The following is a 27,730-nucleotide window of genomic DNA, read 5'->3' as shown; positions in this document are numbered from 1 at the left end:
CATTTATTCTTTCAAGAGACTTTATTGACCATCTGCCATTAATATTGATGAAAATGTTAAAGAGATAGGTGGGGCCATATCACAAAAGGGTTTGAATGTAATCAGAAAGATATTAGGAGACTGAATAGTTTTTAAATGAAATGTGCATAAAAATAATTTTCATTCTTTAAAGTTCTTACCCTTTAAAGTCTTGTGGTTGACAATAGGGATTAGGGGACCAGATAGGAGACAAAAGCAACAGTCTCATGGACAAATAGAACTAAGACATTGGAATTAAGGAGGAAACTATGGGCATTCCTTTGCAAAATCTTTAAAATGGATGGATAAATGACAGAAAAAACCAGAGCTGTCCTTTCCAATATGGTAACCATTTTCCATGTGTGGCTATTAAGCATGTGAAATGTGTCTAGTATGATTGAAGAACTAACATTTTAATTCTATTTAATTGTAATGAATTTGAGTTTAAAATTTAAAAACTGAGGAAATATAAAATATTTTTCTTCTAAGTACAACTTGATTACTTTAGTGGGATTACATTTTACTTTGCTTCATCACATAAAATACTATTTCTATATTGTGGTGCATTTTTCAAGAGTGTGCATCATTTCTAGTATTATGGATAAACTTATCACTGATCTGGTCAGTGTCAATGGATGAGTACAGTTTGCGTGATTCTTTCCTACATACCCTCTAACATTCAAGGTGGTTATTTGCCTATTTTAGACAAAAAGTACATGTTACAGTGGTGGCTTTGAAAACTATTATTTGGTAAATTAAAATACTTGTTATTTTAACATAATTTAATTATTTTTCTAGACTATTAATAAGTATAAAGACATTTTTTACCTTAAAATAAGAAAATATACTACTCATGCAGAATCAACGAGTAATGAAGTCTGCAATGTTGGAAAGGGCAAAAGAAAACAAACAAACAAACAAACAAACAAACAAAAATTAGGAGTATCTGTGTTGCAATTGTATTATGAAAGGCAATTGTAATTTGCCTGCCAGCAAAATGAAAAAAGCTGTTCGTAGAAAAAAAGTGATAATAAAATGGATGACATTAAGAGTGTTTTCAGCAAATACATAGTGATTTGATAAGCAGGTTTTTTTTAAATTAAAAAAAAAGAATTGAAGAAATTAGTCACTTGAAATAATAATTAAATGTTTAACAAAAAATTTAAAAAACGTTTTAGCAGTATCTGCGCTCTTAATTTGTACTAGGACTAAAATGTCTCTGAGGTACACATGTGCGGGTGCACGTGGGGACACACACACACACACACACACATACACACACAGCAATTGTAGGTGCAGAGCTGGTATAATAAACTATTATTTTTGTTATGGAAATTTTGTTAGAAAATTTTGAGGGAAAGACAAAAATAATTTACAAAAAGGAAAAGATCTTAAATTAAGCAAACAAGTACGTGCATGTCAAACATAAGAATTTTTAATGTAAAATTTCCATTTATATAAAATTGGAAAAATTGCAAAGACTCTTTTTTACCATCAGATGCAATATGAGAACAGTGCCTAAATTAATATTGTGGTATGGTTTGCACAGAGGACTTCCAAATTTATGAAGAAACGTCAATTCACAGATGAAAGAACTGAACTCATGAGATAGATTTTTTTTAAAAATTTACATCTGTCAAATGAATAGTTAAGCCAGATATGATTTAATTAATTTACATCATGGCAGATGGATTGCTCTGGATATAGTAGGTCAAGTATCGAGATTAATTAGAATTTTAGAACAGGAAACTGCATAATTCCAAAGCGTCATGGATATATTTAGAAAACATTCAGTGTATCCATACATGAGCTGTGAATCATAACCCATTTGTAAAATTGTTGGGGAAAAAAAAAAAAAAAGAGAAGACAATAAATTCTAAGATCTGTGTTGCTTGCCAGTGTTTCTTGGTTGAGTTGTGAAGGAGTTTTACAAACATTTATTATCCTGTTACTTCAAGATTCTCTTGAAACAAAGGAAATTCTTGCCTAATATTCAAAAATCAAAGACCAAAATCAGCAGTGTGATTTGCTTCCTTACTGATATCATAATGAATATGCATGGGCTAAATGTTAAGCTTCAGTTAAAGGAAAAGCTAACTTGCTAGACATATATGATGGTAAACATTTTATAATGTAATGCAATAAAAACATTTCACACATTAATATAAGCCTTGAATAGAAATATGTACATTTCTATTACTAGTTAGCAGTAATAAGTAAAATAAAAAAAGTTTGAACAATGTTGTTGATATAGAGCTGTTTTCAATGTACACAATGCCCCTTTCAATTAGACCTTAATAAAACTGAGGTAACAGGAAAGTTAAGTAAATTTACTCATCTTGGAAATAATTTGTTGTAAAACTGATATGCTTTGCTTTTACATCAAATCAAGTCTTTCAAAATTGATGAACCAGTTTTGTCATTGTGAATGAGAACATTTTTAAAAACATGTTTTTCATAACCTATTCAGTTCTTACATTTAAAAAAAAAATATCTTTGGAGCAACTTGTTTATCTAAACCCACTGTTTCAGTTGTGAGGCCTTCCTCATGTGTCAGTGGTAATGCTGGTGGAAACAAGCCTACTGTGCCGCCAGTCACATAAAAGTACAGTGCATACAATTATGTATAGTACATAATACTTACTAATGATAATATACAACTATGTTACTGATTTATGTATGTATTTACTATACTTTTATTATTATTTACTGTGCACTCTATCTACTTAGAAAAAAACATATGCTGTAAAACAATATGCTGTGTTACTCCAGCAGCAGCCTTGTACATCTCTTGTTTACCGTCTCTCTTGATTGCATCATTTTCTCTTGTGCTTGATTTAATGTCATGCTGTTTTGCACAGAAACATGTTGTACAGACTTGTAGCCTAGAAGCAATAGGCTAGACCATATGGCCTGGGTGTGTAGTAGGCTAGCCCATCTAGGTTTGTGTACGTGCACTCTGTGATGTTAGCACAATAATGAAATTGACTAATGAGGCATTTCTCAGAACATATCTCCATTTTTAAGTGTTGTCTGAATGTATTTACATGCAGAGAAAAAGAATCTCGAAAGCTGCTGAATTTACTATGGCCTCTGTTATTAGTGATCTCTTTTATTCAGCACCCAGTAATGGATAAATAGAAAGTCTATCACTTAAGTGGATTGATGGGTATACAAAATGTGGTGCTCTGTCATCTTATAATTAAGCAGAAATCAGTCAGTCTTTTTAATAAATAAAACTACTGTATATCCATTATTTCTACTTTATATGGGCTGTGTGTTTATCAAAGCATTCCTGTTTTTACTATATGCTACTGCTATTTGGGTTTTATGTGTTCTTTGGTATAATTTGGCAGGTTGTTTTGCACCTCTGAGAACCCTCAAAAAATTTTCCATATAAATGATTGGGAATTGCTTCTTCCCTTTATGCCATTTCAGCTTCCAAAAAGTTTTATAGGAACACTCCCTAAGTGGGGGAAACCTGTACATAAATATATAGGATTTGTTCAAACACTTTATTTCTCTTTTTACTATGTCCTATATTGTTTTTGTTATACTGGAACGTTAAGTGTGATACATAAATTAAATCATCAGAATATTTCACTTTTTATGATTTAAATAAATCTTACCACAATTAATTTTCAGTGGATGGAAAAAAAAATCCAAGGTGAAGCATACTAGTATCTGAAAATGTTCTTTTCTAGATTTTGTTGTTGTTGTTGTTGTTGTTAGTTGTGCTACCAAAGTGTAAAGAATTTTGTTACCTTTACACTTTGTAGTCAAAAAATGTGTCATATATTTTCCAGACATTTTATCCTGCTTGCCAATAACATTACAAGATAACAGCAGTTTTCACCAGGTAGTCCTATATAATCTATCAAATTTTTAAAGTGAAAATCTTGGCATTGGAAATTACTGCATCTCTAAAACAAAATGTCAGATACATGCATGCTGTGGAAAGCTATTATAATTTAATTTCTATAAACTATGTCAGCCTTGCAAAATAATCACTCACCTGTTACATCAGCCCAAGCACAGGAAACTCTTTTTAGAATCCTAAGATCCCCTGTGCATTTGAAACAGCAGGAGTAGAATAAAGTTGCTGGAGTATACCACATTTATCAATTTCTGCTTCCTTCCCACTTAACCAAAAAATAAGTTAAAACAGAATATTCAGGACAAACCCCAAACTGAATAAGCCTTTTTTTTTCTTTTCAGCTATGTGATTGGCCTAGTGTAAACTATTCACTTGGTAGTGGTCATATTATTTTTACTAAAGATAGTTTTTTACAGCAAAATGAGTCAGATTACGTGAATCTGACTTAATAAGCTCTTTCAGTTGATTTCCTCTTTATCACTCTTTGAATTAAGAGGAAAGCCAATGATCATAAAATGGCATAAAGTATCAAATGGGCAAAAATTGATATCTGCCATACACCTGTCTGGAAGGCAATAAGACATTAAAATAAAACAATTGGCTCTTTAGAAATGTATGAACAAAATGCTAACAGAAAAACACATTTTAGAATGATAAACAGCTTTGATAATTATAATAATATAATTGGCTCCTTGTAGACAAAAAATAAATTAAAAAAAAAAGTTATTTGTGAAGGAACTTAGATAGATATCATAGTAAATAACAATGTTGCCTCTCAGACCAAAGCATGTTAACACCACGTTCGTTCCTCCAAAAAAATCCTTATGTTCAATAAAAAGAAGATTCAAACAAGAAATACAAAAATTGTTTAAATGTTTAAAATTGAGGAAAATCATTTGTGAAGTAAAAATTGCAACAACAAAAGAAAGGAGCAATTTGATGGATCCGTAACACAGAGATGCAAAGTTTTCAAAATGCATGAGATTGTAACTATCTTCTCCAACTCCCCAAATTTAAATATAATAAAATGGAGACATAGGTGAAAATAAAACTAATAAGGAAATAATAGTTGGAAAAAAAAAAATATATATATATATATATATATTTTTTTTTATGATTTGAAAGGTGATATTAATAGAGATAGCAGGATAGAGGGTGTTTTGGAAGCAAATTTCAGAGATATCTTGCACACTATCATTATTTAATACCCTGAAGAAAAATAGAAGCTCATGAAGATAGGAATTTATGAATACCTTGGTATAAAACACCTTAAAGAAGTGGAGACATCTAAGATAAACAGATATAACACAATTAAAAGGCTGTTTCATTTTTTTTTTACAAAAATATGAAACCTGAAACAATGTGTCCATAATTTTTTGGAAACCTAAGTAATGCTTCAAGAGACATTTTAAATTATAAAACAGATTTTAAAAAGACAATCAAAAGAAAATTAAAACATTAACAAGGTGTAGATTAAATGGCAAAAAATTAAGTCTAATGACAAATACAGAACATCATGGGAGAATTAAAAACCAATAAATTATAACAAAAGATTAAAGGAGGTGGGAAAAGATAAATATGAATATATTATTAATTAATTAAAATAAAATGATATACAAAATGATATTTAAAATGTCAGAAAATTGGTCAGTTAATATTCAGTTATATTTCAGTAAAATTTAAAGCAACCAACATTTATTAAGTTTCTACCTTTAGAGCAATGTGCAAGATTCCTTGGAGATATGAGATTGCTAAGTACACAGCCTTTGACCTCCTATATTTCTCTGTTACATGAGGGAGATACAACATGCATCAATAGCTAAATACAAGGCAGATTGTGGTAATAACTGTAATTCTGATACATACAAAATTTAGGGTTAATGTGAGGAAAGAAGAGTTTAATTTCAACTAGAGAGCACCAAGAGAAACATATGTGAGGTGGAAAGATCCTATTTTAATAAATAGAACAGGCAGAGGATATATTTTAAATTAGGGAGAAGGGTTGTTTTGTTTAAAACAAAAGAATTTAAAATCCACTCCAAAAATAGAATAGAATGTATGGAATGAGAAAGCAAAATAAACATGCATACAAAAAAAAGACCTATAATAAAGAACTACAGTCACCTATGGTAGGTGAAGAGCATTAAATCCTATGTGTTATACTGTTAAGTGTAAACTGATTGAATTTTATTTTTTATTAGTTTCAGGTGTACAAAACAATGTAATAGTTAGACACTTACACCCCTCACAAAGTGGTAACTCACTTCCCCCAACCTCCTACCCCTCTGACATTGTGTATAGTTGTTACAATTCCATTGAGTCTATTCCCTATGCTGTACTCCACATCCTGTGACTATATATATATATATATATATATATATATATATATATATATATATATATATATATATATATAATTATAATTGACATTCATTATTATTCAGCTTCAGCTTCAGGTGTACACTGCAGTGATCAGGCATCTACATGGTCCATTAATTAGACTCCCTAAAAGACAAGTGTCCATCGGATACCCTACAAAAGCTTTACAACATTCTTGATGATATTCCCCAAACTGTCTTCCTATCCTCATGGCAATCTTGTGGTTACCAGTTTGTGTTGTCTAATCCCCTCTCCTTCTCCCTCATCCCCACCACCCTCCCATCTAGCAACCCTCAGTTTTTTCTCTATATCTCTAAGACTGTTTCTGAGTAGTTTGTTCATTTATTCTATTCTTTAAATTCCACATATAAGTGAGATCATTCATATGGTATTTGTCTTTTTCCGTCTGACTTATTTCACTTAGCATAATGTTCTCTAGGTCCATCCATATCTTTGCAACATCAAATCATACTATAATACGATACTACATACTACAATACTATAGTATAGTAATACTATAGTATACTATACTATAGAAATCAAAACAGAATGGTACTGGCATAAAAACAACACATAGATCAATGGAACACAATAGAGAGCCCAGAAATAAATCCATACATATATATATATATATATATATATATATATATATATATATATATATATATGATCATTTACCCTATGACAACTGAAGCAAGAATTTACATAGGGGTAAAGAATTTTAGTTTTTTCAGAATCACTGATTCCTCCATATGCTCCCCATAACTTTGAACCACTAAGAAGTCTATGATTATATTATAGAAGCAGTTTCCTCTGGAGACTATGGTCAGCCTCAACAGGTTATTATCAAATTTAGATTTGTTACAAGAGCAATATCAGGAAATCAAACAGGAGGCAGAAAAATGCATCAATAGTCAAAGAAGAATGGCGATAATTTTGATTAGAACATCATAGTTGTTGTTTTTGGAGCTTTACAGGGGAAAAGCTTTCCTGCACAAATTTGGCAAGAAGCAACCAATTCAAGAATTATATATAATCACATTAGCACAACTACTGTGTGTGCTAGATATTTGGGGCCACATTGATAAATATTGAGTGGTTAGGTGGTAAGATGTAATTTCCTCAAACAGTAGGACCCCCTTATCTGAGGGGATTAACTTTTCAGGCCCTGAGTGGATGCCTAAAACCACAGATAGTACCAAACCCTATATACACTATGTTTTTTCCTTTACAGACATACCTATGATAAAGTTTAATTTATAAATTAGACCCAGTAAGATATTAACAACAAGAACTAATAATAATATAGAACAACTACAACAACATACAGTAAGTCCTCATTTAACATCAATTTGTTCTTGGAAACTGCAACTTTAAGCCAAACAACATGTAAAGGAACCAATTTTACTGTAGGCTAATTGATATAAACAAGAGTTAAGTTCCTATGACATATATCACAAAAACATCACCAAACTCCTAAATAAGGATCTAAAACACTTCAAATATTAAACATTGAAATAAATGTGCACTATACATATATTTAAGAAAGATGGATAAACCCAAGTTAAATGATGACTTTCAAACCACTTTTTCTAGTTCAGGGTCATAGGCAGCCAGAGTCTGTCTCAGCAACTCAGGGTGCCAGGCGTGCAATCACTCTGGACAGGACACCTTTCCATGGCAGGGCCATTCACACACACCTACTCAGACTGGGACAAAGTAGACACACACATTCACCTTATGTGCACATCTTTGGGATGTGGGAGTAAACTGGAGTAGCTGGAGAAAAATCACACAGATATGGGGAAAATGGTGCAAACTCTACAGGAATCATATTTTTTCTTCATCAGCATTATATTCAAACAATGTTTAACAAAACGGCGTTATTTCAGAGCCTGCTCTGCTATAATAAAAGTTATGTGAATGTGCATGCCATCTCTCTTTCATGTATACACATCTTCTTCTTGGGATGAAATGCGATGATACAAGACCACATGATAAGAGGTAATAATGAGATGAATTCTATAGGCATTGCTTCGTAAAATTAGCCTACTATTGACATTCCGACATACAAATGAGCACCTTACTTTGGCATATCCGAATTGCCATCGTCACTACTCTTGTGCTTTGGGGCCATTATGAAGTAAAGAAAAAAAAAAGGGGTTACTTGAACACAAGCATTGCTATATCAGGACAGTCTGATCTGATAACCCAGACTTAGATGGCTCCTAAGTGACAGGGATATGTAAGTGACATGGATACGTGGAATAAACTGGAAAAAGGGATTATTCCCACCTGGGTTGGGATGGCAGGAGATTTCATCACACTACTCAGAATGGTATGCAATTTAAAACTGATAAATTGTAATTTCTGTAATTCTCCATTTACTATTTCTGGGCCATGGTTAAGTGAAACCTCAGAAAGTAAAACTGAGAATAAGGGGGACTACTGTAATTAAAGAGTAAACAATGATCTGAAATCTTATATACATGTATTAGGTCGGTGCAAAAGTAATTGTGGTTTAAAAGGTTAAAAATAATTGCAAAAAACACAGTCACTTTTGTATCAACCTAATAAAATCACACACACACACACACAAAACAACATAGTCCTGTCAGTCAGATTTAAGTATATTTCATTGTGAAAGCCAAAGAAACACATTTAAAATGTTTACTACATGGAGGCATAGATATATTTACTAGCCACATCTTCTGGTGATTTGTTACCAGACTGTCCTTCCCTAAAAGTTCTCCTTAATGATGGGGGCCAGATTTAGAGAAGATAAGATAAAAAGATGATACACATTTGAGTCCTGGGTTGGAGTGCCAATGTCTCTCATGGCCCCAGTATGCAAATCACTGGCAGGAATCTACTATAAAACTTGCCTCTTTCTCAGGCTAGATCATCATTCTGTCCTCTGACGTACTTTGATTTCCCTTTAAATAGTGTTTATCAGTGTATACTAAAATTACTTATTCATGAGCTTTTCTTTCTTATTAGAATAAATCATTTGATGGCATGGAGAGGCCATTATTGAACTCTTTCTTACCCTTTCAAATCCACCATTCTGTCTTAAACTTGGAAAACAGGAGCTCAATAAGTGCTTATTAAAGTGAAAATGTCAAAAAAAGTCCGTGAAACTTAACATTTGTGTTTTCGTATTTCTTATATCTTCCTCAGGAAACAGTTTAAAAACTAATTTAAAAAGCAGTGATTTAAAAATATAGTATAAATCGGAGACTTCAAATAATACTATAATACATAAATCGGAAAAAATAATAATGACATCTTAAAGAAGAGTTGTGCAACAAAAGAGGCTGTAATAAAAATGATGTTAGCTTTACACAAATGTTTTCAAAAACTGTTTATATACTAAATGGTATAGATATACATAGTAATGAAAAAAGCCTCATTATACACATCACATATCAAATTTAATATTATATGCTTTTGAATTACAAATAATAGAAAGTATATAATTATAAAATAAAATAAATTTTCATCTGTACTGGCTAAGGGAAACTCAGAACTAAAAATTAAAACTTAAAAAGTAATATTTCAACATAGGTTTTAATAATATGTTTCCAAGAGTACTTAGAAAAAAAATGTCTTACATGTCATAGTAAGACATAAAGCAAAGAAAAACAGAATAATATGTCTCTTCCTAAAAATTCAAAAGACAAAAAACCAAGTAAAAATGGAAGTAATAAAAGTAAAAATAGAAATAATGTTGGGAAAAATCATAATATTTATGTTTACAATTTTATTTTTAGAAAATATAAAGAAAAGTCTTAAACTACAGGCTCAACCCAAAATAAAAGAAAATGATATAGAAAATAAAATCAGGATGTAAATAATAGCATGATGATGACTTGTTTCAACATTATCAAATCATTTGGAGGAATACTACTCACAGAAATAAATAAAACAACATTATAAAATGCCTAAACTTGTTCAAAATATGGTTAGAAAAAACAGATATGTAAACAAATAATGTAAAGAAATATGCATTTCACACTCCATATTTCTAAGAACAAAAAACTGTTTATTAATATTTCCAGATATAAAATGAACCACGTACTGACAGAATACAATCACACGTAAAAAGAATTACTGACTAGGATTATGCAGGGTTTATCCTGAAATTGCAAGACTTGTTACAGCCCAGGGGAACTGATTAATATACCTCATCATTCTAATAGAGAAAAATAGTTAAAAAAAGAAAAAAAAAGTATAATAGGTACATAAATCCAAGAAAATAATCAATAAAGTTTAATATTTATTCTTTAATTAAAACTTTTGAAAGGTACAAAGCCAATTTTTTAACTTCTTTATTACAAAGAGTATACCTTTAAGCAATGCAAATATATAGCTAGTGTTGATTTACAAAACCAATTATTTGGGGTTAGGGTGTGATTACTCATTTTATCAATGAGCCTGCTGATTTACAGAAAAGAGCATCTATATCAAGACTTATCTTAACATTAGCGTGTTATTGGAATGTATACACGATATGATTTAAAGCCTGAATTTTTCATTAACTGTTTGAGAAATGCATCTCATTCAGTTTATTATGTTAACATGTTATTGAATAAGTTGAAGTAAGTATGCTTAGATATTTTCAAATAAATAGTATAGTAGATATTATTGTTGCAGTAGTCATTACTAGTGGCAATGTATGCTTCAAAAAGTGCTTCCTCATGCTGATCCATGTAGTATCACGATTATGTAAAATTTACAGAGAATATAACAGATGAGGAAACTGAGCCTGAAAGAAATATGGCACTTAGGGTCACCTGGCCAATAGAATGTAACTGGTATTAGAATCCACTTTCTTTTCTATCAAATTAGAGATTGATATCTGTTACCAACTAACTGTTTCCAAATTAACTTTGTAATACCTGTTTCCAAATTAACTTTGATATCTGATATATTGAGTATTATGTGAAAACACGTGCTGAATGGGCCTCACAATGAACAATCATTTTTTATAGCAAGGGTCATTTATCAGAGCTCAGCATTTATTTGTGTTCTTACTGTGATGATAATGGAGGTAGTGATATTTTGAGGATTTTGAGGTAGTGATATTTTAAGCTAAGGGCCTTTAATACAGATCATTCAAGTAAAAGAAACTGGATTATGTATTTGAAAGTAGAAGTAGTAAAGTTGACTCATACTTACAGACTGAATAATACACAAGATTTTTATGTATTCTCTTATTTCCTAGAAAACATTGGACATCCAAATAGATATCAGTAGCCATTAATAATGGAGTTAGACACATTTGAAGTGTATAACAACTGAAAGATTGGGGAATATATATTGATTTTTCAGAATGCAGACTGTACTTAAACTACATTAATGAATCCAATTAATTATAATCCAATTCAATTTTCCTAAAATGTTTTGAGTGCTTACTCTGTTTATGAGCTACTGAGTTAGGTATAGTGATCCCATGCTGGGTAATTTAAGATTTTTGAGCTATTTCTTTTCATTCAGTAGTGTTATGAGTTAAGGAAGCATGTTTTATTTCTTTCACATTTCTAAGAAATTAATTCATAGAAAGTTTTCCATGAAATCTGGGCTATTGAAAATAAGTAAAAAATATCAATAAATTTGAAGTGAGACTTTATACATTATAGTTATGGCTTCTTTTCTATTTTAATTGGTAAAAAGGAAAAAAATACAATAACAAGCAGCATTAAAAAATACCTAACTATAATAATATAATATATATATATATATATATATATGATGGCAAAGTATAACAATAAAGGATTCATCAAAGCATGTTCAAACACTAACATGTGGCCTGTCCCCCTGGCAACATAACCAGTCTGACCTTTCTGAATTGTTACTCCTGATTTCTCCTGTTTCTATTGCCTTCCCTTAATCCTGCAGCATATAAAATAAATTGTTCTATGTTCAGAAATACTCACTCCAAGAAAGAAATAACCTTATACATGTGAAAGAATTCAGAATTTATCTCAATCTCTCTTTTTTCCCCCCCTCAAAGTTCATGAACTCATGTTTGGGGTGACAAAAAGAGCAAAGGTTTTGAGTTGACCAGGCTGGATTTGAACTCAATTTTCTCCACTTGCTACCTAACTTCCTCCTTCTAAGTTGTTTCCTCAAATTTAAAAAGGAGCTCAGTGTATCTGTCAAGCAAAGTTGAGATGCTTAAATGAAAGGCACTCAGTTCCTCAGCAGTGGTCAGGAAAATCAGTTTCTTTCCTTGCCATGAAGATGAAACAATAAATGAAGAATCAGAAGAAGTAGAAATGCCTAATGACTTATCTTGATGAGGAAAATGTAAAGAGACAATGAACTATTATAAAAATAAAAATAAAAATATAGGAGACATAACTCATAAATTGTGAATATTGGTGCTTAAGTATACAATTAATAAGAATGCATATATTTATTTACCTTGCATTTATATACTATCAACAAATTTTGTTGACTGTATTTAATTTGGGGGCTTAAAAAGTAGTACTTGAAGTGCATGTAACAGAGTTGCCTCTTTTATGCAAACACCAATCAGAACTGCTGAGTAGGCAAAGATCACCAAAGTTTGACCCCTTCTAATTATACCCATTTTCATAGTTTTCATGAAAGCTGGCTGGACATCCAGTGACTTCTCTGAGAGTTTCTTGTGAACTAATAAACAAGCCAGCTTGAGAATCTCTACACTGTGTTTTAAACAAGCAGTCTTTATGACACTGTTATGACACTATCATTATATGTAAATTGTCGTAATACCTTGAAAGAAAAAGAGAGTTGGAACTTGAAAAAGAAAAACAAAAGGCAGTGCAGGGTTGGTTGGTTGTTTGTGTAATAGAACTTTGTGAAACGTAAAGGGGCCACTTCCTTCTTTGTTATGTCAAAGAAAGGAAGGAATTTAAACATTGATTTTGAGAGGTTGATGGAACCAAGTCAGCATATTCTGCAAATTATCTCCCATGTATTACTACAGGATTTCAATAAATAGAGCTAATGCTGTGTATTTTTGGAAGTGTTGGAAATTCACCATGGTGCATGTGGAAATTCCTTCCTTTAGTTGTACCAAATAAAACAATCCAACAATCTTTTATCTCAAACTGTAAATTTACTTTTTCCCATTGAAGTAATCATAACAGAGAAGATAGCAATTTACATAGATTATGGTAATGTTTGGTTTTGATCTTACATTACTAGTCAAGACTTTGAGACTTAGAAATTGAACAACCTCTTAATACTTGTTGCATTAATAAACATTAAATCTTGTTTCTCACACATTAAATCATCATTAGATAATGAAGAACTGAACTTTATAGACTGTGAAAGGGGATGGGAAGATGGCAATTGTGAAGTAGGATGTTGGTACAAAAACTAAATTAACATGAATCATCACAGCAATCAACATGTGGGGAACGTGTAAAATATAAAATACTAGATCAAATCTGGTGAATGACTTAACCTTATAAAGATGGATCATTCTACTTAACTCTTATGTAGCAAAATTGGTATTGATCTAGTGCCAGTGTTTCATCCTATAATTATTCATAGATCCTTCTGCTGCTCTTTGTATTACAGATTAAGATAAAGCAAAATGAAACATAATCTACTTAGTTAAATCTCCAATAAAGACAAAAATAAGGAATAGAAAACTGTCACAGAAACTGTTAATATTTATATTCAGTCATTTGTATGGCCCTTTGCATGATGTTGACCTTGATAAGTTTGCTCAAGGCTTATACCAGGCGAAACACTAAATGAAGGGGCAGAGATTTAAATTTAAATTTGAAAACATTAGCAAGCCAGTGAGGAGTTCTGAAGCAGAAACTAACGTGAAAAAAAAAAAAAAAAAAAAAGGTAAGATACACAATTTGCTGATCACAAACTATTACATAACTGTACAAACACTGCTACAGAAATACATGTGGGATCATCATTAATACTGGATAAACTAGTTAATATCAGTTGGCTGAACAGATGGGAGTCAAGAAGCATTTTAATTGAAAATTGCAAGGGAAAATTACATTAGATTAAACCACAAAAATCATGCATTTCATTGAAAGTTTCAAACAATGTGTGTAGGATGTTAATACCTGTGAAAGGATAAAGATTTAATATATACCATAGGATATATAAATAAAGGTGGTATAAGCTACGTTGATATTTTATGATAAAAATCTCATTGAAGAACTAAACAGTTTCACAATAACCAGATTGTTTTGCTATTATGATCACAGAAAGCCTGCTTTAAAATAAAAACTATATCTTCTTTTAGGGTAGTGACTAGATCTTCATCTCTATATTCTCAGTCTAGGCAAGGGTTTGACATGCATACTGGCCCTCAATAAACATTTGATGGCTGAAGGAATGTGTCACTGGATCCCAGAACTGATAAAATAAGCCACTGGTTCTTTTTGTGGAAATAAAATCTACTGATCACTGTATCTTTCACAGCTCCTGACTTAAAATGTATCAAGGCCACAATGTTCAATTCAAAATAAAAGGCATAATATACCCAACTTGACTTTAACCAAAAGAAAATGATAAAAACAATTAAGATAATATTTATATGAAATAGCACAAGATATTTCCTAGTATCTCTAATATCTTCCAATTTCTTTTGAGGTCTTGGAGAATTTTGCTTCTGAAAGAATTACATAATTAGAATGTAGTCTTTCTAAAATAGTAAGATTTCAATAATCTATACAATGATAGGTAAAAATAAGTAGCTATCTTCAAATTATTCCAAATGGGCTGATTTCTAAGTACTTACACACTGGTAATATTTAAAAATTAAGTTCAAAAATGTCATTTCTGATTTTCATCTATTAATATATTAATGAATACTGCCGAGCTAACACAGATATTAAATATTTCTTATCACTTTGCTAGAAAATTGATTTTAGAAGTTACTGTTTGACCTCTTTTAAAAAGATTTAACAGATAAAAGAGCTCTCAAGTACTGGTAGGATTCATAGATGAAAGTGTTTGTTTTTTTTAAGCCATGAAAAGAGCATTGGACATGAATTCAATACAGGTAATCATGGGCCTGTCAGCATTTCTATTGTAAACTTCATTTAAGAGGTTTTATCATCTCTGTCATCTTAGAAAGTATGAAGCTGGAAGTTGGCACACAAATTAGCAGCCTGGATTCAAATTTGTTTACACAAAACATTTGAATCAGTTCAGCTGTTTTGATATAGACATTAGCCAAAAAACCTTAACTCAAGGTTTCTCTATATATGTGAACACTGAGTAAATATTTTGTCTAGACGGCATAGTTCAGTCAAAGCACAGAGCCAACAAAACCAAGGTGGTGTGTGTTTCGTCTCCAGGAAATTCAGTTGTATTTGTTTTTCCTGTTCTCCTAACTTTGATCCGTTATCTTGCAAATGCAGCTTTTAGCAACACAGCTCAATATTGGAACATGCAGGTAAATCAGCATAAATTCATTACCAACATGTGGAGGAAATTCATATTATATCTCTAGTAACAGATTCGGAAGAGTCATTTCTGTATATGAAAATATAGTTTAAATATTGAAAACAGAATCATTTCTAAAAATTACAAATTTCCTGAAGTTAAAGTCTTTTAATAGTATCTTATTATGCTTTAATAGAATAACAACAGAGCAGACTCATATTCACTTCTCTATATTAAGATACTCATAATAACATACAGCTTAAACTTATATTTTTAAATTATCGACTTACTTCATAAACCTCAGGTACTCATTATGTAGTTAAGAGAAAATGAAATTAACATCATTTTTTCTTCAGATTTCTTTCAAATCAGGCAACCATCGGAGTGTAAACAGACAAAAATAAAAGACATGTTCCTATAGAAAACTAAAACAGGTATTAGAGAAATTAGAATAATATCAAATAAAACACAGAGGATAATTTTAAGTATCTATGAATGAGGAAAGTAGCGGCTAATGGGAATGTGAAGAAGCTTAAGAAAAAGTATTTTAATTATCAATCTTCTTCCCTTTTCCCTTACCAAAATTATGAAAACAGAATGTCAAGTCAATTTCTGTTTTAAAATCCAATAAACTAAAGTGAATTATTATAACAATATGGTCAATTTTAAAATAAAGAACTTGGCTGACAATCAATTTTCAGCATTAAATAAAGTTCTGCAATGCATAATTGTAGGAAATAGACTTGGGGACGGATTGTAGGTGGACTTTTATCCTTGACTTTTGCCAACCTTGGAGAAATCTGCATCAAGCAGTTGTAAGATGCAAAACTATTTAAAATAAGGATATCCCATTAAAAAAGTGTTCAATGTAATGAGTATGCTCTACAGATAATGCATATGAGGGCATTATTAGGATATCTGAGTTTAAAATTGAAAATGTAGATTAAAATGACATCCCTAGAAGCTATACCAACAACAAAAAAAATAAAGCTTTAATAATGCAAGAAAAAAAGGCTAGTTTATTTTGGGAGAGTCTGAAATTCAGAAAGGACAAAAGTATAGTGCTTCTGTTACATATGAAAATTCATATATCATGTTCACAAGAAAATGTAATGCTATTTAAAATATGTGCTTTTTTATTCTGTAAACGATCATGTGTATTTCAATGTCCCCATTTAATTTTTAGGTTAATCTTTTTGGATTGCATGTTAAGTTGCTCATTTACCAATATTATTACACTCATGTATCTGTGTCTCCTTACACAATTACTTCGGGAAATACTTTTTTCAGTCTGGTCAGTATTTTGGCATAGGCACAGTGTTCTTTTATTCCCAAGAAGCTTTACTCCTGTAAAACAATTGGAATTAAATAAGGAGGCTCACAAGGCAGTGTCCAATAAAGAGAAATGTGCACTAGACAGAGAATTTAAAAAGTGGATTGCACTCTGTATGTTGGCAAGTCACTTCATTTCTCTGCCCTGTTTCCTCTTTATGTGAAGATAGGCAGCTACTTGCACATTTTACCAGAGTGCACTTAGGAATAAAATAGACTGTGTTGATGGAGCTTGGCCATGAATATTATTTAAAAGCACCTTCCCTTTCCCCCATAAATAAATCTAAGGTACATTCCCTGACTATGCGGCACTAGACTAGATAGTTATAGATAAATTATAAGAACTTCCCCATCCTTAAAATTCTGTAGAATCACATGGAAGGTTAGGTTACAAAAAGGAACAAATTAATTTTCCAAGGCTTATGATACAATTGGTGAACAATTTTTATGCCCATATATTATTTTATACGTGACGTCCATAAATTAATCTGCATTTATAAATTTTAAATTTTACTCAAGAGCACTGGTTAGAATAGAAGGGTTGTAAGTTAATTCCACTTTTTGCACTTAATGCATCAAACAGTTTTATATCTGAATTGACACATTTAATTTAGGTATTACTGTGCATTTACTTCACTTACTACGGATTATAAAAGTGGAAAGAAAACACATCTTTCATAGCTATCTTACAGAATCAAGTATAGAATAAAGTAAAACTAGTAAAAGATGTTGAAAATTACAAAACTGAGAAGTTATATATTACTGTAAATATATATATGTATATATAGCATCAATATTAATTTTAGGCTTTTAAATTAAATTTTCATGGTTTCAGTTTTCTCTTAAAAATGAAGAGGTTTAATTAGTAACTTAGTCATTTACAGTTTTTGGTAAGTCTAGGAACTGATGAATCTATTATATTTTTAGATTTCACTCAACCACCAACTAACCATATAATCCTATAAAATCATTGCACCTCTCTGGCCTCAAGAAGTGGGGATAACTTATAAGTGGAGGTAATAATCTGTACATAGAAGATAACAGCTATCTCACAAGATGCTTGTTAGGATTCAAAGCAGAAAAATGAAAGAGAGAACCACTGTTCAAGATATCAAGGACACACTTAATATAAAGGGCTTACCAAGAATTACCCACATATAAAAAGACATAACAAAAAATTCTATCCTGATACTATTTCTCAAAACATAATAATGTCTTATATCTTCTCTATATATGAAGTACCTCCGAGCACTCTGGAGTCAACCTGATAGGTTTGTTGTATAATAGAAAACTATGACAAGAACCCTTGCTTTTTCAATGTTTTTAAGATTTAATGAATCCACTTCTGCAGAGTCTATTCCCTCTTAAAGATTTCCTTTCAAAGTGGTAACCAACTGTATTTTTAAATGTAATAGTTAAAAAAAAATTCTCACCATCACTTTAAAATACATAGTCATAGCTATACCTTAAAAATCCGCTAACATAAAACAAAGGAAGACAGAAGGACTTTATAATCTTGAACATTACAAACTCAGCTTTCAAGAGAACCACTCATTACTTTCAATATATTTCAATCGCTTTCTGAACATTCAAACTTTTCAAACTTTCTGGCATTTATTATTTTGGAAATTTTACTCCCATTTAGTAAAGAGACTTTAAAAATATTTCAGATATCACTAAAATTGAAGATAATCCCTTAAAATTATTGATTGTTCTTATACTATTAATTTTTATAATGTTTTATATATTTTTTCCTTTGGTAGAGTTTAGAATGACACCATTGTTTTATATAGGTCATTTGAGAGAAATATGCAGAGAGAGAGAAAATGCAGATGAGAGAGAATGCATATATCTGATATAAATATGACTTAAACATAATAGAAACATGACACAAGTTTAGTGGTTACCAGAGAGTAAGAGAGGTAAAAGGGGATCCAATATATGGTGATGGAAGGAGAACTGACTTTGGGTGGTGACCACACAATGCGATATATAGATGATGTATTACAGAATTGTACACTTAAAACCTATATAATTTTACTAGCAATCATTACCCTAATACATTTAATGAAAATTTGAAAAAAATTAAAAATAAATTAAAAACAGATCTAGATTTAAAGGCCTTTAAACAAGAAATTGTGTCCAGATTATAAGAAATAAATAAGAATTTGATTTTAAGCACTAGCACGTAAAGTTCTTTATGAGACATGAAAAACAGTCAATACACTGATTTTTAAAATAGACTGTAATGTTAAGAAACAGACTTCATTAAAGATATTAGTTATTTATTATTTTATATATATTACATATCTTAGAAAGTGTTTTCATTATATAATCATTTCTTTTTGTCTTCTACAAGTGGTTAATGTTTTTCACATTTTACCATAGAACATGTAATGACTCATGTTCTTATACGGTGCTAATTGATATATGGTGAAATATTAACTTCTGTGATTGTTTCCATTGGTTCCATCTGAGCAAGCTCTGTAGTAAAATTGATAAGGCATAGTACAAAGAGAGTTGAACATGAACTTGAATGTCAATGATCTAGCCTCAGTTCTGGAGTTAATGATTTTTGTAACCTAGTAAAAATCACTAATCCTTTCCAGGCATGTGCATTTATTGTATAAATTATGAGCAGTGAACTAGCTGATATTTAAGAATCCTTAAAGCCTGGTAAATGTCATGATTTGTGACAAGATGAATTAACAAATTCATATAAGTACATTAATTAATCAATATTAAAATGAATCAATATTGAAATACAACAGATGGAATTAGCCCAGGACTAGGGGCAACGTTTTATAGCCATGGGTCTGCCCCTGTGTCACAGAGCCAGCACCTGAAGTAACTGGGTAAGGGTGATAAGTACAAATTTCAGAGTGTTTCTCATTGTACAATACTCTGGGAACTTGGCCAAAGTGAAATAATAGCTAGTGAGAAGATGCAACATTTTTTTTTATTTTTATTTACTGCTATAGAGAAGTTAGGGCTGATTGTGTTATTGTGTGGATTCATACTGGCTTTGTACATGGAAGTGTATTTTGATAATAATGCTAGTGTTGGGCACTACATTACATGTATAATCTCCCTATATCCTGTTGGTATTCTAAACTTATTTTATATAGATAACGGAACTGAAGCTTAGGAAAGTTAAGTGGCTAGTACAAAGATAATTGCCAGTAGAATCACTATTTGACTTCAGATATTGGTGGCTCCAGTGTGCATCAGAATTACCTGGATAACTTGTTAAAAATTCCAGTGTCTGTGCCCAACTTCCAGGGCATCTGACTCAATAGGCCTGGGGTGGAAACTTGAGAATTCACATTGTTAACATGTTTCCAGAGGATGTTGATGCTACTTGTTTGGGGACACTTTGGAAACTACTGTAGTGCAAGCACTTAAGAGCCAATGGAATAAAATTGTTATGTCTCATGTCACATAATTATCATAGATATTGCCATTATCAAATTACAAGCATATTAACAATTAGCATATGTAATACAGTTAGATGTTTTAGAGGAGATTTCAAATTGGGTTGTGGGCAACCATCATTATGTAGAAAATATTAGTCCTTAGGAATCCTCAACCACCACCAAGCTTAGCAAAGGAAAGGGCCTGAGGATATGACACATATTTGATAGCTACAGGATTGAAAGTTTAGGAGAGAGAAAGATAACCATCAGTACTGAGGGCATGAATACTAGAAAGTATTCAACAAATTGATTTTTCTCATTGACTTTCGTAAAAGTGATGTTCCTGAAGAAAATGTGAGCCTTACAAGGGGCCTAATTCTGATAAAATCTTGTAGACATGGAGATTGAGCTCCCTGGAAAGTACCATGAATCATCCACCCGCTCATTCTGTGAGAAAAGACAAATTTGATAAAAACAGTGTCTGTTCTATCATCCTTAACAGACCTCATCCAAAATCCAAATCAGAACTGCCATTGTATCCCTAAAATACATACCCCTTTGGATTATGAGTAAAGGGAATGGAAGAAAGACTTGGAAAGAGAAGTTATGTTTTAATGTATATATAAATACAATTAAAATGGTCTTGAGTTTCATTTGTACCTCACACATTTTTTCCTAATCTCTTCATTTGCTGTCATTTTTCTCCTAATCTCCCAAACATTAGAATTCAAAGTACAACATGAAATGTTTTCTCAGTCATGTTGTCTAAAGTAATAAGTTCCTTGCTAGACACATTGCTGGACACTTAAAAGTTATTTTCCAAACTGGACAAAAATTTGAGAATATTTGATACCCTGAAGTGCTTTCTGGAGACTGATGAAAAAGTAGAAGAAAGTCACCCCTTGAGACACAAGGGAAAGTATATTTGGAGCCTAAGGAAGTGACCTTAGTCCCTTTTATTTATTTGTATTTGAGATCTTAGAAAATTATTATAAATATCATAGTTAGTTTCCATATAAGTACAAGAGCATTATTAATGTTCTATCTCTCTTACCTTTTTGTTTTTATCAGATCTCACTTATGATAGTTTTACTGTTTTTAGAACCATGTATAAGGTGTCATTTGCTACTGCTTTGTTTTATTTTTCCACTGTCTCTGTAGACACCAATTTTTGTGTTCAAAGGAAAAGAAAAAGAAAAAACAAACATGTATACACCGAATATATTCAGTTATCCTACAACATAGTAAATCTAATTAATATCATGAGCAGTAATATCTACTGCAACTAAGTCAGTGCTCCTGGAGTACTTAATTTATTGAGTAATTCTACCCATTTTCTCCTTGAAGGATCTCAAAGGAGCTGGCATCAGGTTTTCAAGAGGCTGAAACCTGCTCCTTAGTTATTTCTGCTCAGACTCTTGCTACACCGACTTGATACTGCTGCCCCTCCCCAACCCAACGCCAGAAGATTCGGGAAAAATAATATTTCAGAACGACTTCAATAAGGTAACTGTGCAGGGCAAGTTCAGCTCAGAATTCTGGGTTCTGTTCAAGCATTTTTAGGGCGGTAAATTGGGTTGGTTTAGCAACTCTGCGGTGCAAAGCCTCCCAAAAGCACTGTGTTTGGGGAGAAGGGAATCCGCCAGATGTCTGAGTGGATCTTTCTTTGGGCATCCTGCTTCATTATTATTCTGCAATGCGCTGCAATCCTCTGGCGTGTCCCGCTTTCAGCCCTCAGCTGGCCACTCCAGCGGAGCTGGGAGAGGACCACAGGCGACCGGGATGACTCTGTGCTGTTTCATTTCTTCTGTCCTTTCCCCTAGGGTTCAACTGAGCCCTAGCGGTGTTTGGACCCTGGGACTGCCCCCCTGCTTCCCTGCATGCCCTTGCCTTTTTCTCGGCGGCCGAGCTAGGGGAGGGATGAGCGGGGATCTTAGAGGAACAGCAATCCCCTTACTTGTTCCCTGTTGAGTTTTTCGAACTCCCCAGTGCCTGAATAGTGAAAGTTGTCTATGGTCGCTTGTGGAAAGGGAGCTTCCTTGGCGCCTCAGCCTGATCGTGAGGCAGCAGGGGCCGTAGCTCACCGGTCATGTAGAGTCCCGGGAACGTAAATATACTGTTACCCGCCACCCGTTTTCTCCTTGGACCCCCACCCCCCACTCTTGAGGCTTCCCAAAGGCTTCTTCGTGTCTATCCATGTGGACCTCCTCTTCCTAACCAGCGCGCTCGGAGGCGCGCGCGCGCTCTCGCGCACACACGCATCGCGGGCCAAGTCAGGCGGTCAGTTTCAACCTCGGGAGGTCCTTGTAAATTTCAGGCAGCCCGGCCTTCTAGAAGAAATTAATAAATATTCCCACAGGAAGTAGGTGAAAGGGAAAAGTACCTGTCCGAAAGTGGCCAGATAAGGGCCCCTGCCTTAAACACAAAGGTCAACTCCCAGCAGGTGTTTCAGTCGTGCTAACCTCAAGGGAAGGGTTTCGATGGTGATGGTGGTGATGGTTTGTTTGTTTGTTTGTTTGTTTGCAGTTATTGTTTGTAAAGCTCTCTCAAGACATAGTCCCCAACCCTGTCAGGTCAGACTGTCTCCTTGAGGGCCGGGAGTGAGGATAATGGTCCCCGATGACAAGCGAGGGGCTGATATCTCAGAGCACAGCTACTCTAGGGTCGGTTAAAGGTGCTAATGGGAGCCACTGGCAGCTCTCTCACCACGTGGACACCGAAACCCCTTCCAGTAGTAATTAACTAGGAGAGATGGTATGAGCCCCAGTCTTCCAGAAGAGCTCTATGGAAGAAGTAATTATCTTTTTGGAGTCCCAGAGCACGCAAAAACGGGGATCCTTCTCGAAGTCCGTGGTCTTACAAAAAGCTCTGGAAGCATGCCTTGGCACTGGGTGGGGGACTGACACACTGCCTCCCACCTCTGTGAACGGAAGTCAGTGCATTCTGTGCCTTTTCTACAAGGGTTGTGTGTCCCCCACTCCCCCGAAATCCCCGGAGAAGAAGTGTGAGAAAGCACCCCCAAGTGTCTGCTTACGTGGGCGGGGCGTTCAAGAACGACTTGGAGATTCACAATTTCTAGCTACGTGAGACCTAAATAGACACATTGCAGCTGTTGGTTGCATTTCAGAAACCTCTGCCCGTGTGTGTGTGTGTGTGTGTGTGTGTCAGCTTGAAATAGGCGAGCATCAGGTCTAAGCCGCCCCCGCCCCGCCCCACCTCCCAATTTGGTGCGGTCTACCGCTGTTTATTTTAGATGACGACAGTGAGATAAAATGCCCAGAGAAGGTTGACTCTCGTTTGAACCCCACTAGGGCGGTTCAGGCCTACCACCAAAGGCCACTTTGTTGTCTACTCTGAGGCGTTTCCTCCCACTGAGCCTCTTTGTCACTGCTATTGCAGGCAGAGGTGAGGTGATGGAGGGTTGAAAAGTGTAGGCACCAGGTGGAAATCTCGCGGCAGAGCTATTCACTTAGAAAACTGTGTGCCTGAGACTTCCTGAGCCCTTGCGCTAGCCTCGATTAGGACCCTTACAACTTCCCATTGTGAGCTTTCCCGTGGGCCTGAGAGTCCAGAAGAAACAGTGTAGAAGACAAAGTGACCATGGACATTGGGGGAAACATTTAAGCCACTGCAGCAATTTCACTTTTAGGGAAGTCATGATACTGAGGTTTATTAAAATAAGAAGGAGAAGAAGCAACTGTCAAAACCCGCACCACGCGTGATAGGGAGCAGGTCTAAAGCACACAGCCTAAGTTTATTTCTCAGAATCGGAGGACAGCAGTCCAAGTTGTAAAATATGGGAGATGCCTTCCAGTGACTGATAGATGACAACGAAGAACCTTATTACCATTAAAAACATTTTTAAAAAATGGTCCTTAGTAAAAATGGTTTGGGACGAGACCAAAGCAGAGCGTGACACATTCCTTCTCCCCAATGTCCCCCAAACTGGAATATGCTCAGTGGAGACCGATTATCTCAGTCCAAAGTCTAGGAGTTGTGAGTAGAGGAAAGGGATCCCGTTTCTGGTACAATTTAAAGCAAATTAAGGCGCCTTTCGTTTTTATAGGCGCGTCTTATTCGGAACATACGGTAGGTGCGGGCAGCCGGGCTGTAATTGCTGGCGGCGCGGCTCACTGTTTGTCAGGCTGGCATGCTGGCTCTGCTTGGGAGACTCCTTCCCCCGACCTGGCCCCCGAATGTGTTTTGGCTCAACAGGTATCACATGAAAATTCGCGCTTAACCCCGGGTCATCCTCCAGCAGGAGCCACCCCAACATTTTTCCTGCCAGGAGCTGTTGCCTGCTTCCTGCGCCTCCCCCACGCGGAGCGCGTGTCTAGCAGCCAGCCCCAGGGCCATCCATTAACCAACGACTCCCAGTGGCAGGCGAACTAAGCATAAATGCGAGGCTTCTCACACGTCGAGCCGGCGACGAAAACCTCTTGTAAGCACCCGGAAACGCGTTTTGTGCACTAGGCAGTATAGTTATGCAGTTTAGAACAAGCGGTTTGGCTTAGAGCTGCGCTGAGGTTCCAGAGGGTGGGAGGGGGGATTAAAAAAAAAAATCAAGCTTTAAAGCAGGTTGAGATTACAGGGCAGTTGTTGCCACAGAGACCAGGGGAGACTTCTTGGCATTTAATGATGTAAATTAAAATTCAAGACATGCTACCCATCATTGGTCCTAATAGATGGAGAGATAACCCCTCCAGCTCCCTCCACCCAAAACATGAATTATCATTTCCACTGAATGTAAATGGGCTGCCTTCTGTGGGGGGGCAGCCAGCTGCAAGCTGGACAATAAACTGTTTCATAGAGACCCGGCCCGATTGCGGTTCAGAGAGGCACTCCTTCACAAAGGAAGAAGCGTCCAGTTTGTGTTGACAGCAGTGGCGCGCCTGGGCCAAAGCACCCCTCACCCCCCACCCCTGATACACAGACAACCGGGATTTGTAACTAGCTTAGCTGAAATCGACATCCATCGCGACTATGCGAGCTGCCATGAGTATGGGAAGGTGATTGTTTAAAAATGATGGCATGAGTCATAAACACCTCCTGAGTATTCTTTGCAGCAATTAATGGGCAGCAGAGTGCAGGATAAGTTGTAGAACAGAGCTGGGGATCTATTTTCTCCTAGAGGACAGCTCTCCTTCCAATGATCCTGACTGTCCCTTGCCTTCCTGTTTAGGAATAAATGTTACATCCCACCCACCACTTCCCCTTGTCTGTACATGTGACGCTCACTCTACCTGTCTGAACGCTGAGACTTGCTGGGGATTTTCTTTTTGCTCCTCAGCTAATGACTTTCCTCCTACCTTCACTCATCCCCAAAGGTGGTTCTTTACACTTCAAGGCATCTCAGAGCGTTTTAAAGACTCATTTTAAGCCCGACCACAGGACCTTGGGAAGCTTCCCTACCATTTACCAATGCATGAGCCCACGTAGAAATAATTCACATATGCATGAAGATATTTATGTTGGTGAGGGGGGAAGCTTGGAAGACCCCTGCACCCTAGTGCATTTAAAAGGTGCACGTTCCTAGCATGTCGGTAACTTTCCTACCTGAAAGGGTTGCAAAGCATTTACAGGAGGGTCTTTAATATAAATATTTCAACCACATCACCAAACCCCACTGGTTTGACTACAAATCAAGGTAATCATCACAAGGAAGAAAAGTCTTGCAGAGGAATTCTGCCTGGATATCCACTAGTTAGAGAGGCTGTACGAACCAACTCACGTATCCGTTTGAGCATACTGCAAGAATATTTATTGAGCACAAGCTCAATCACTGCATTGAACGCCAAATCTGGCAAGCAAAATGCATTTCCTATCTGAGAAGTGTGTGTGTGCGTGTGTGTGTGAAGATCTGTGAATCAACTCCTTCTTCAGTATTATTATGATTATTTTATCGGTGCAAATTACAAAGTAAGCTACCAGCCTCTCTCTGGCGACAGGTCAGCTCACCTCCATCAAAAGCAGCAGGGACCCCCGAAAGCAGACCTACCTTTCACACAAGACACCATCAATAAAAAGACGAGGTTCCAAAACGTAAATCCACTTTTAATCCCCATTTTCTTCATCAGGATGAAGTCTAGGCGGCCACATTTAGCGCATCTTCTTGTGCCAGGCTCCAGGGGTTTGGATTCCTTTGCTCGGCTTTCCCCTTTGCGGATCCCTTTCATATTATTCGCGAGCTCCTAATTTCTATTCCTCAGCCCGGCGCAGTGGAGTTGTTGCTGTTGTTGGTGCGCGGTCACAGCTCGGAGTGAATGGTGTTTCTGGGATACCACAGCAACCTTGACGAGGACTCAACCATCTCTCCAACGGGGGCACAAAGTCTCCGTACTCTGGATTCTGTCTTTTCCTGTGCGTTTTTTTCCCCTCCACCAGAATCTACCTCAATTCTAGCTCGTTATAGCAACCACAAGAAACCACTAGTGAGCCTCTTAAAGCCCAGCTCAGCTCTCTGACAAACTCCCCATAATATGTGAAATTAAGGGGCTTGTGTTTTTTTTTCTCCCCCGAATAGATCAATTCTTCCTGTAAAAGCAGCCCAAGAAATATTATGTTAGTGAGCTCTCCATTGCAGCCTGTGCATGAAGAAGCATGTTAAAGGACTATTTTAATCAGCGGATCGGCGTTGCTTTGGGGGAAACCGTGATGGCAATGAATCGGGCTCCATGGATGCCCACGTCGTTATAATGGGACATGTGTTACTACTGTAGTTGCAGTATATTTCAGGCAGGCGTCTCGCATTTATTATCCTGTGATTTAATTGAAAAAAGGAGATCACAGACAAGAATTTATTTGCACACATATATTTACATATTCAAATGCCTACGTGTAAACCGGGAACCGGATTTCTATGCTTCAGCAAACTGATTTCGTCTGTGACCAGGGCGGGGGTGGGGTGGGGATGGATTCAGAGTCGTTTCCCCAAATAATTCGCCCTTTCATCCTTCTTACCCTTTTCAGCTGATGTGTGCCGCAGTTAAATTACTTTATCTGTGGTAGTTCTCTAGAACAGACCCATTTGTCTTAATTCTGAATCGGTCCCAAGTATGTAAATAGGAGGTTTCTTTCAAAACGGAAAAATGTATGTATCCATACATTTGGATTTGGCAACCCCACACCATTCAAGGGTTAAGGCTGTACAAAGGAAGGGTTCTTGCGCCATCTACTGGTCATGTGTGAGTCATCTGCTTGTCTTTCCCATCTATAAGGGACCCTGTTTCCTTCATCCCCTTGTGTAGGGGAGCTGCGTCCTGAGACCAGCGTGTTTTATTGCTGTGTG

The 27,730-nt window shown here is 35.0% G+C and overlaps 1 protein-coding gene across 6 annotated transcripts in view; it reads right to left on the bottom strand.

The window, feature by feature from the left end:
* The window catches only part of CSMD3 (CUB and Sushi multiple domains 3), a 1,090,811-nt gene extending 1,063,688 nt beyond the window's left edge, over positions 1-27,123 (bottom strand). For 5 of the 6 annotated variants that reach the window (XM_074316364.1, XM_074316366.1, XM_074316365.1 and 2 more), the window contains exon 1: positions 26,441-27,123. In XM_074316364.1, coding sequence (XP_074172465.1) covers positions 26,441-26,618 — 178 coding nt within the window. In that variant the 5' untranslated portion in view covers positions 26,619-27,123. The remainder of the gene's footprint in view (positions 1-26,440) is intronic. The other variant, XM_074316370.1, reaches the window with a different exon arrangement.
* Between the last annotated feature and the right edge of the window lie 607 nt (positions 27,124-27,730).

This window comes from Rhinolophus sinicus, linkage group LG12 (assembly GCF_036562045.2).
Source record: "Rhinolophus sinicus isolate RSC01 linkage group LG12, ASM3656204v1, whole genome shotgun sequence".
Classification (NCBI taxonomy): Eukaryota; Metazoa; Chordata; class Mammalia; order Chiroptera; family Rhinolophidae; genus Rhinolophus; species Rhinolophus sinicus.
This window is presented reverse-complemented; position numbering and strand designations above follow the sequence as displayed.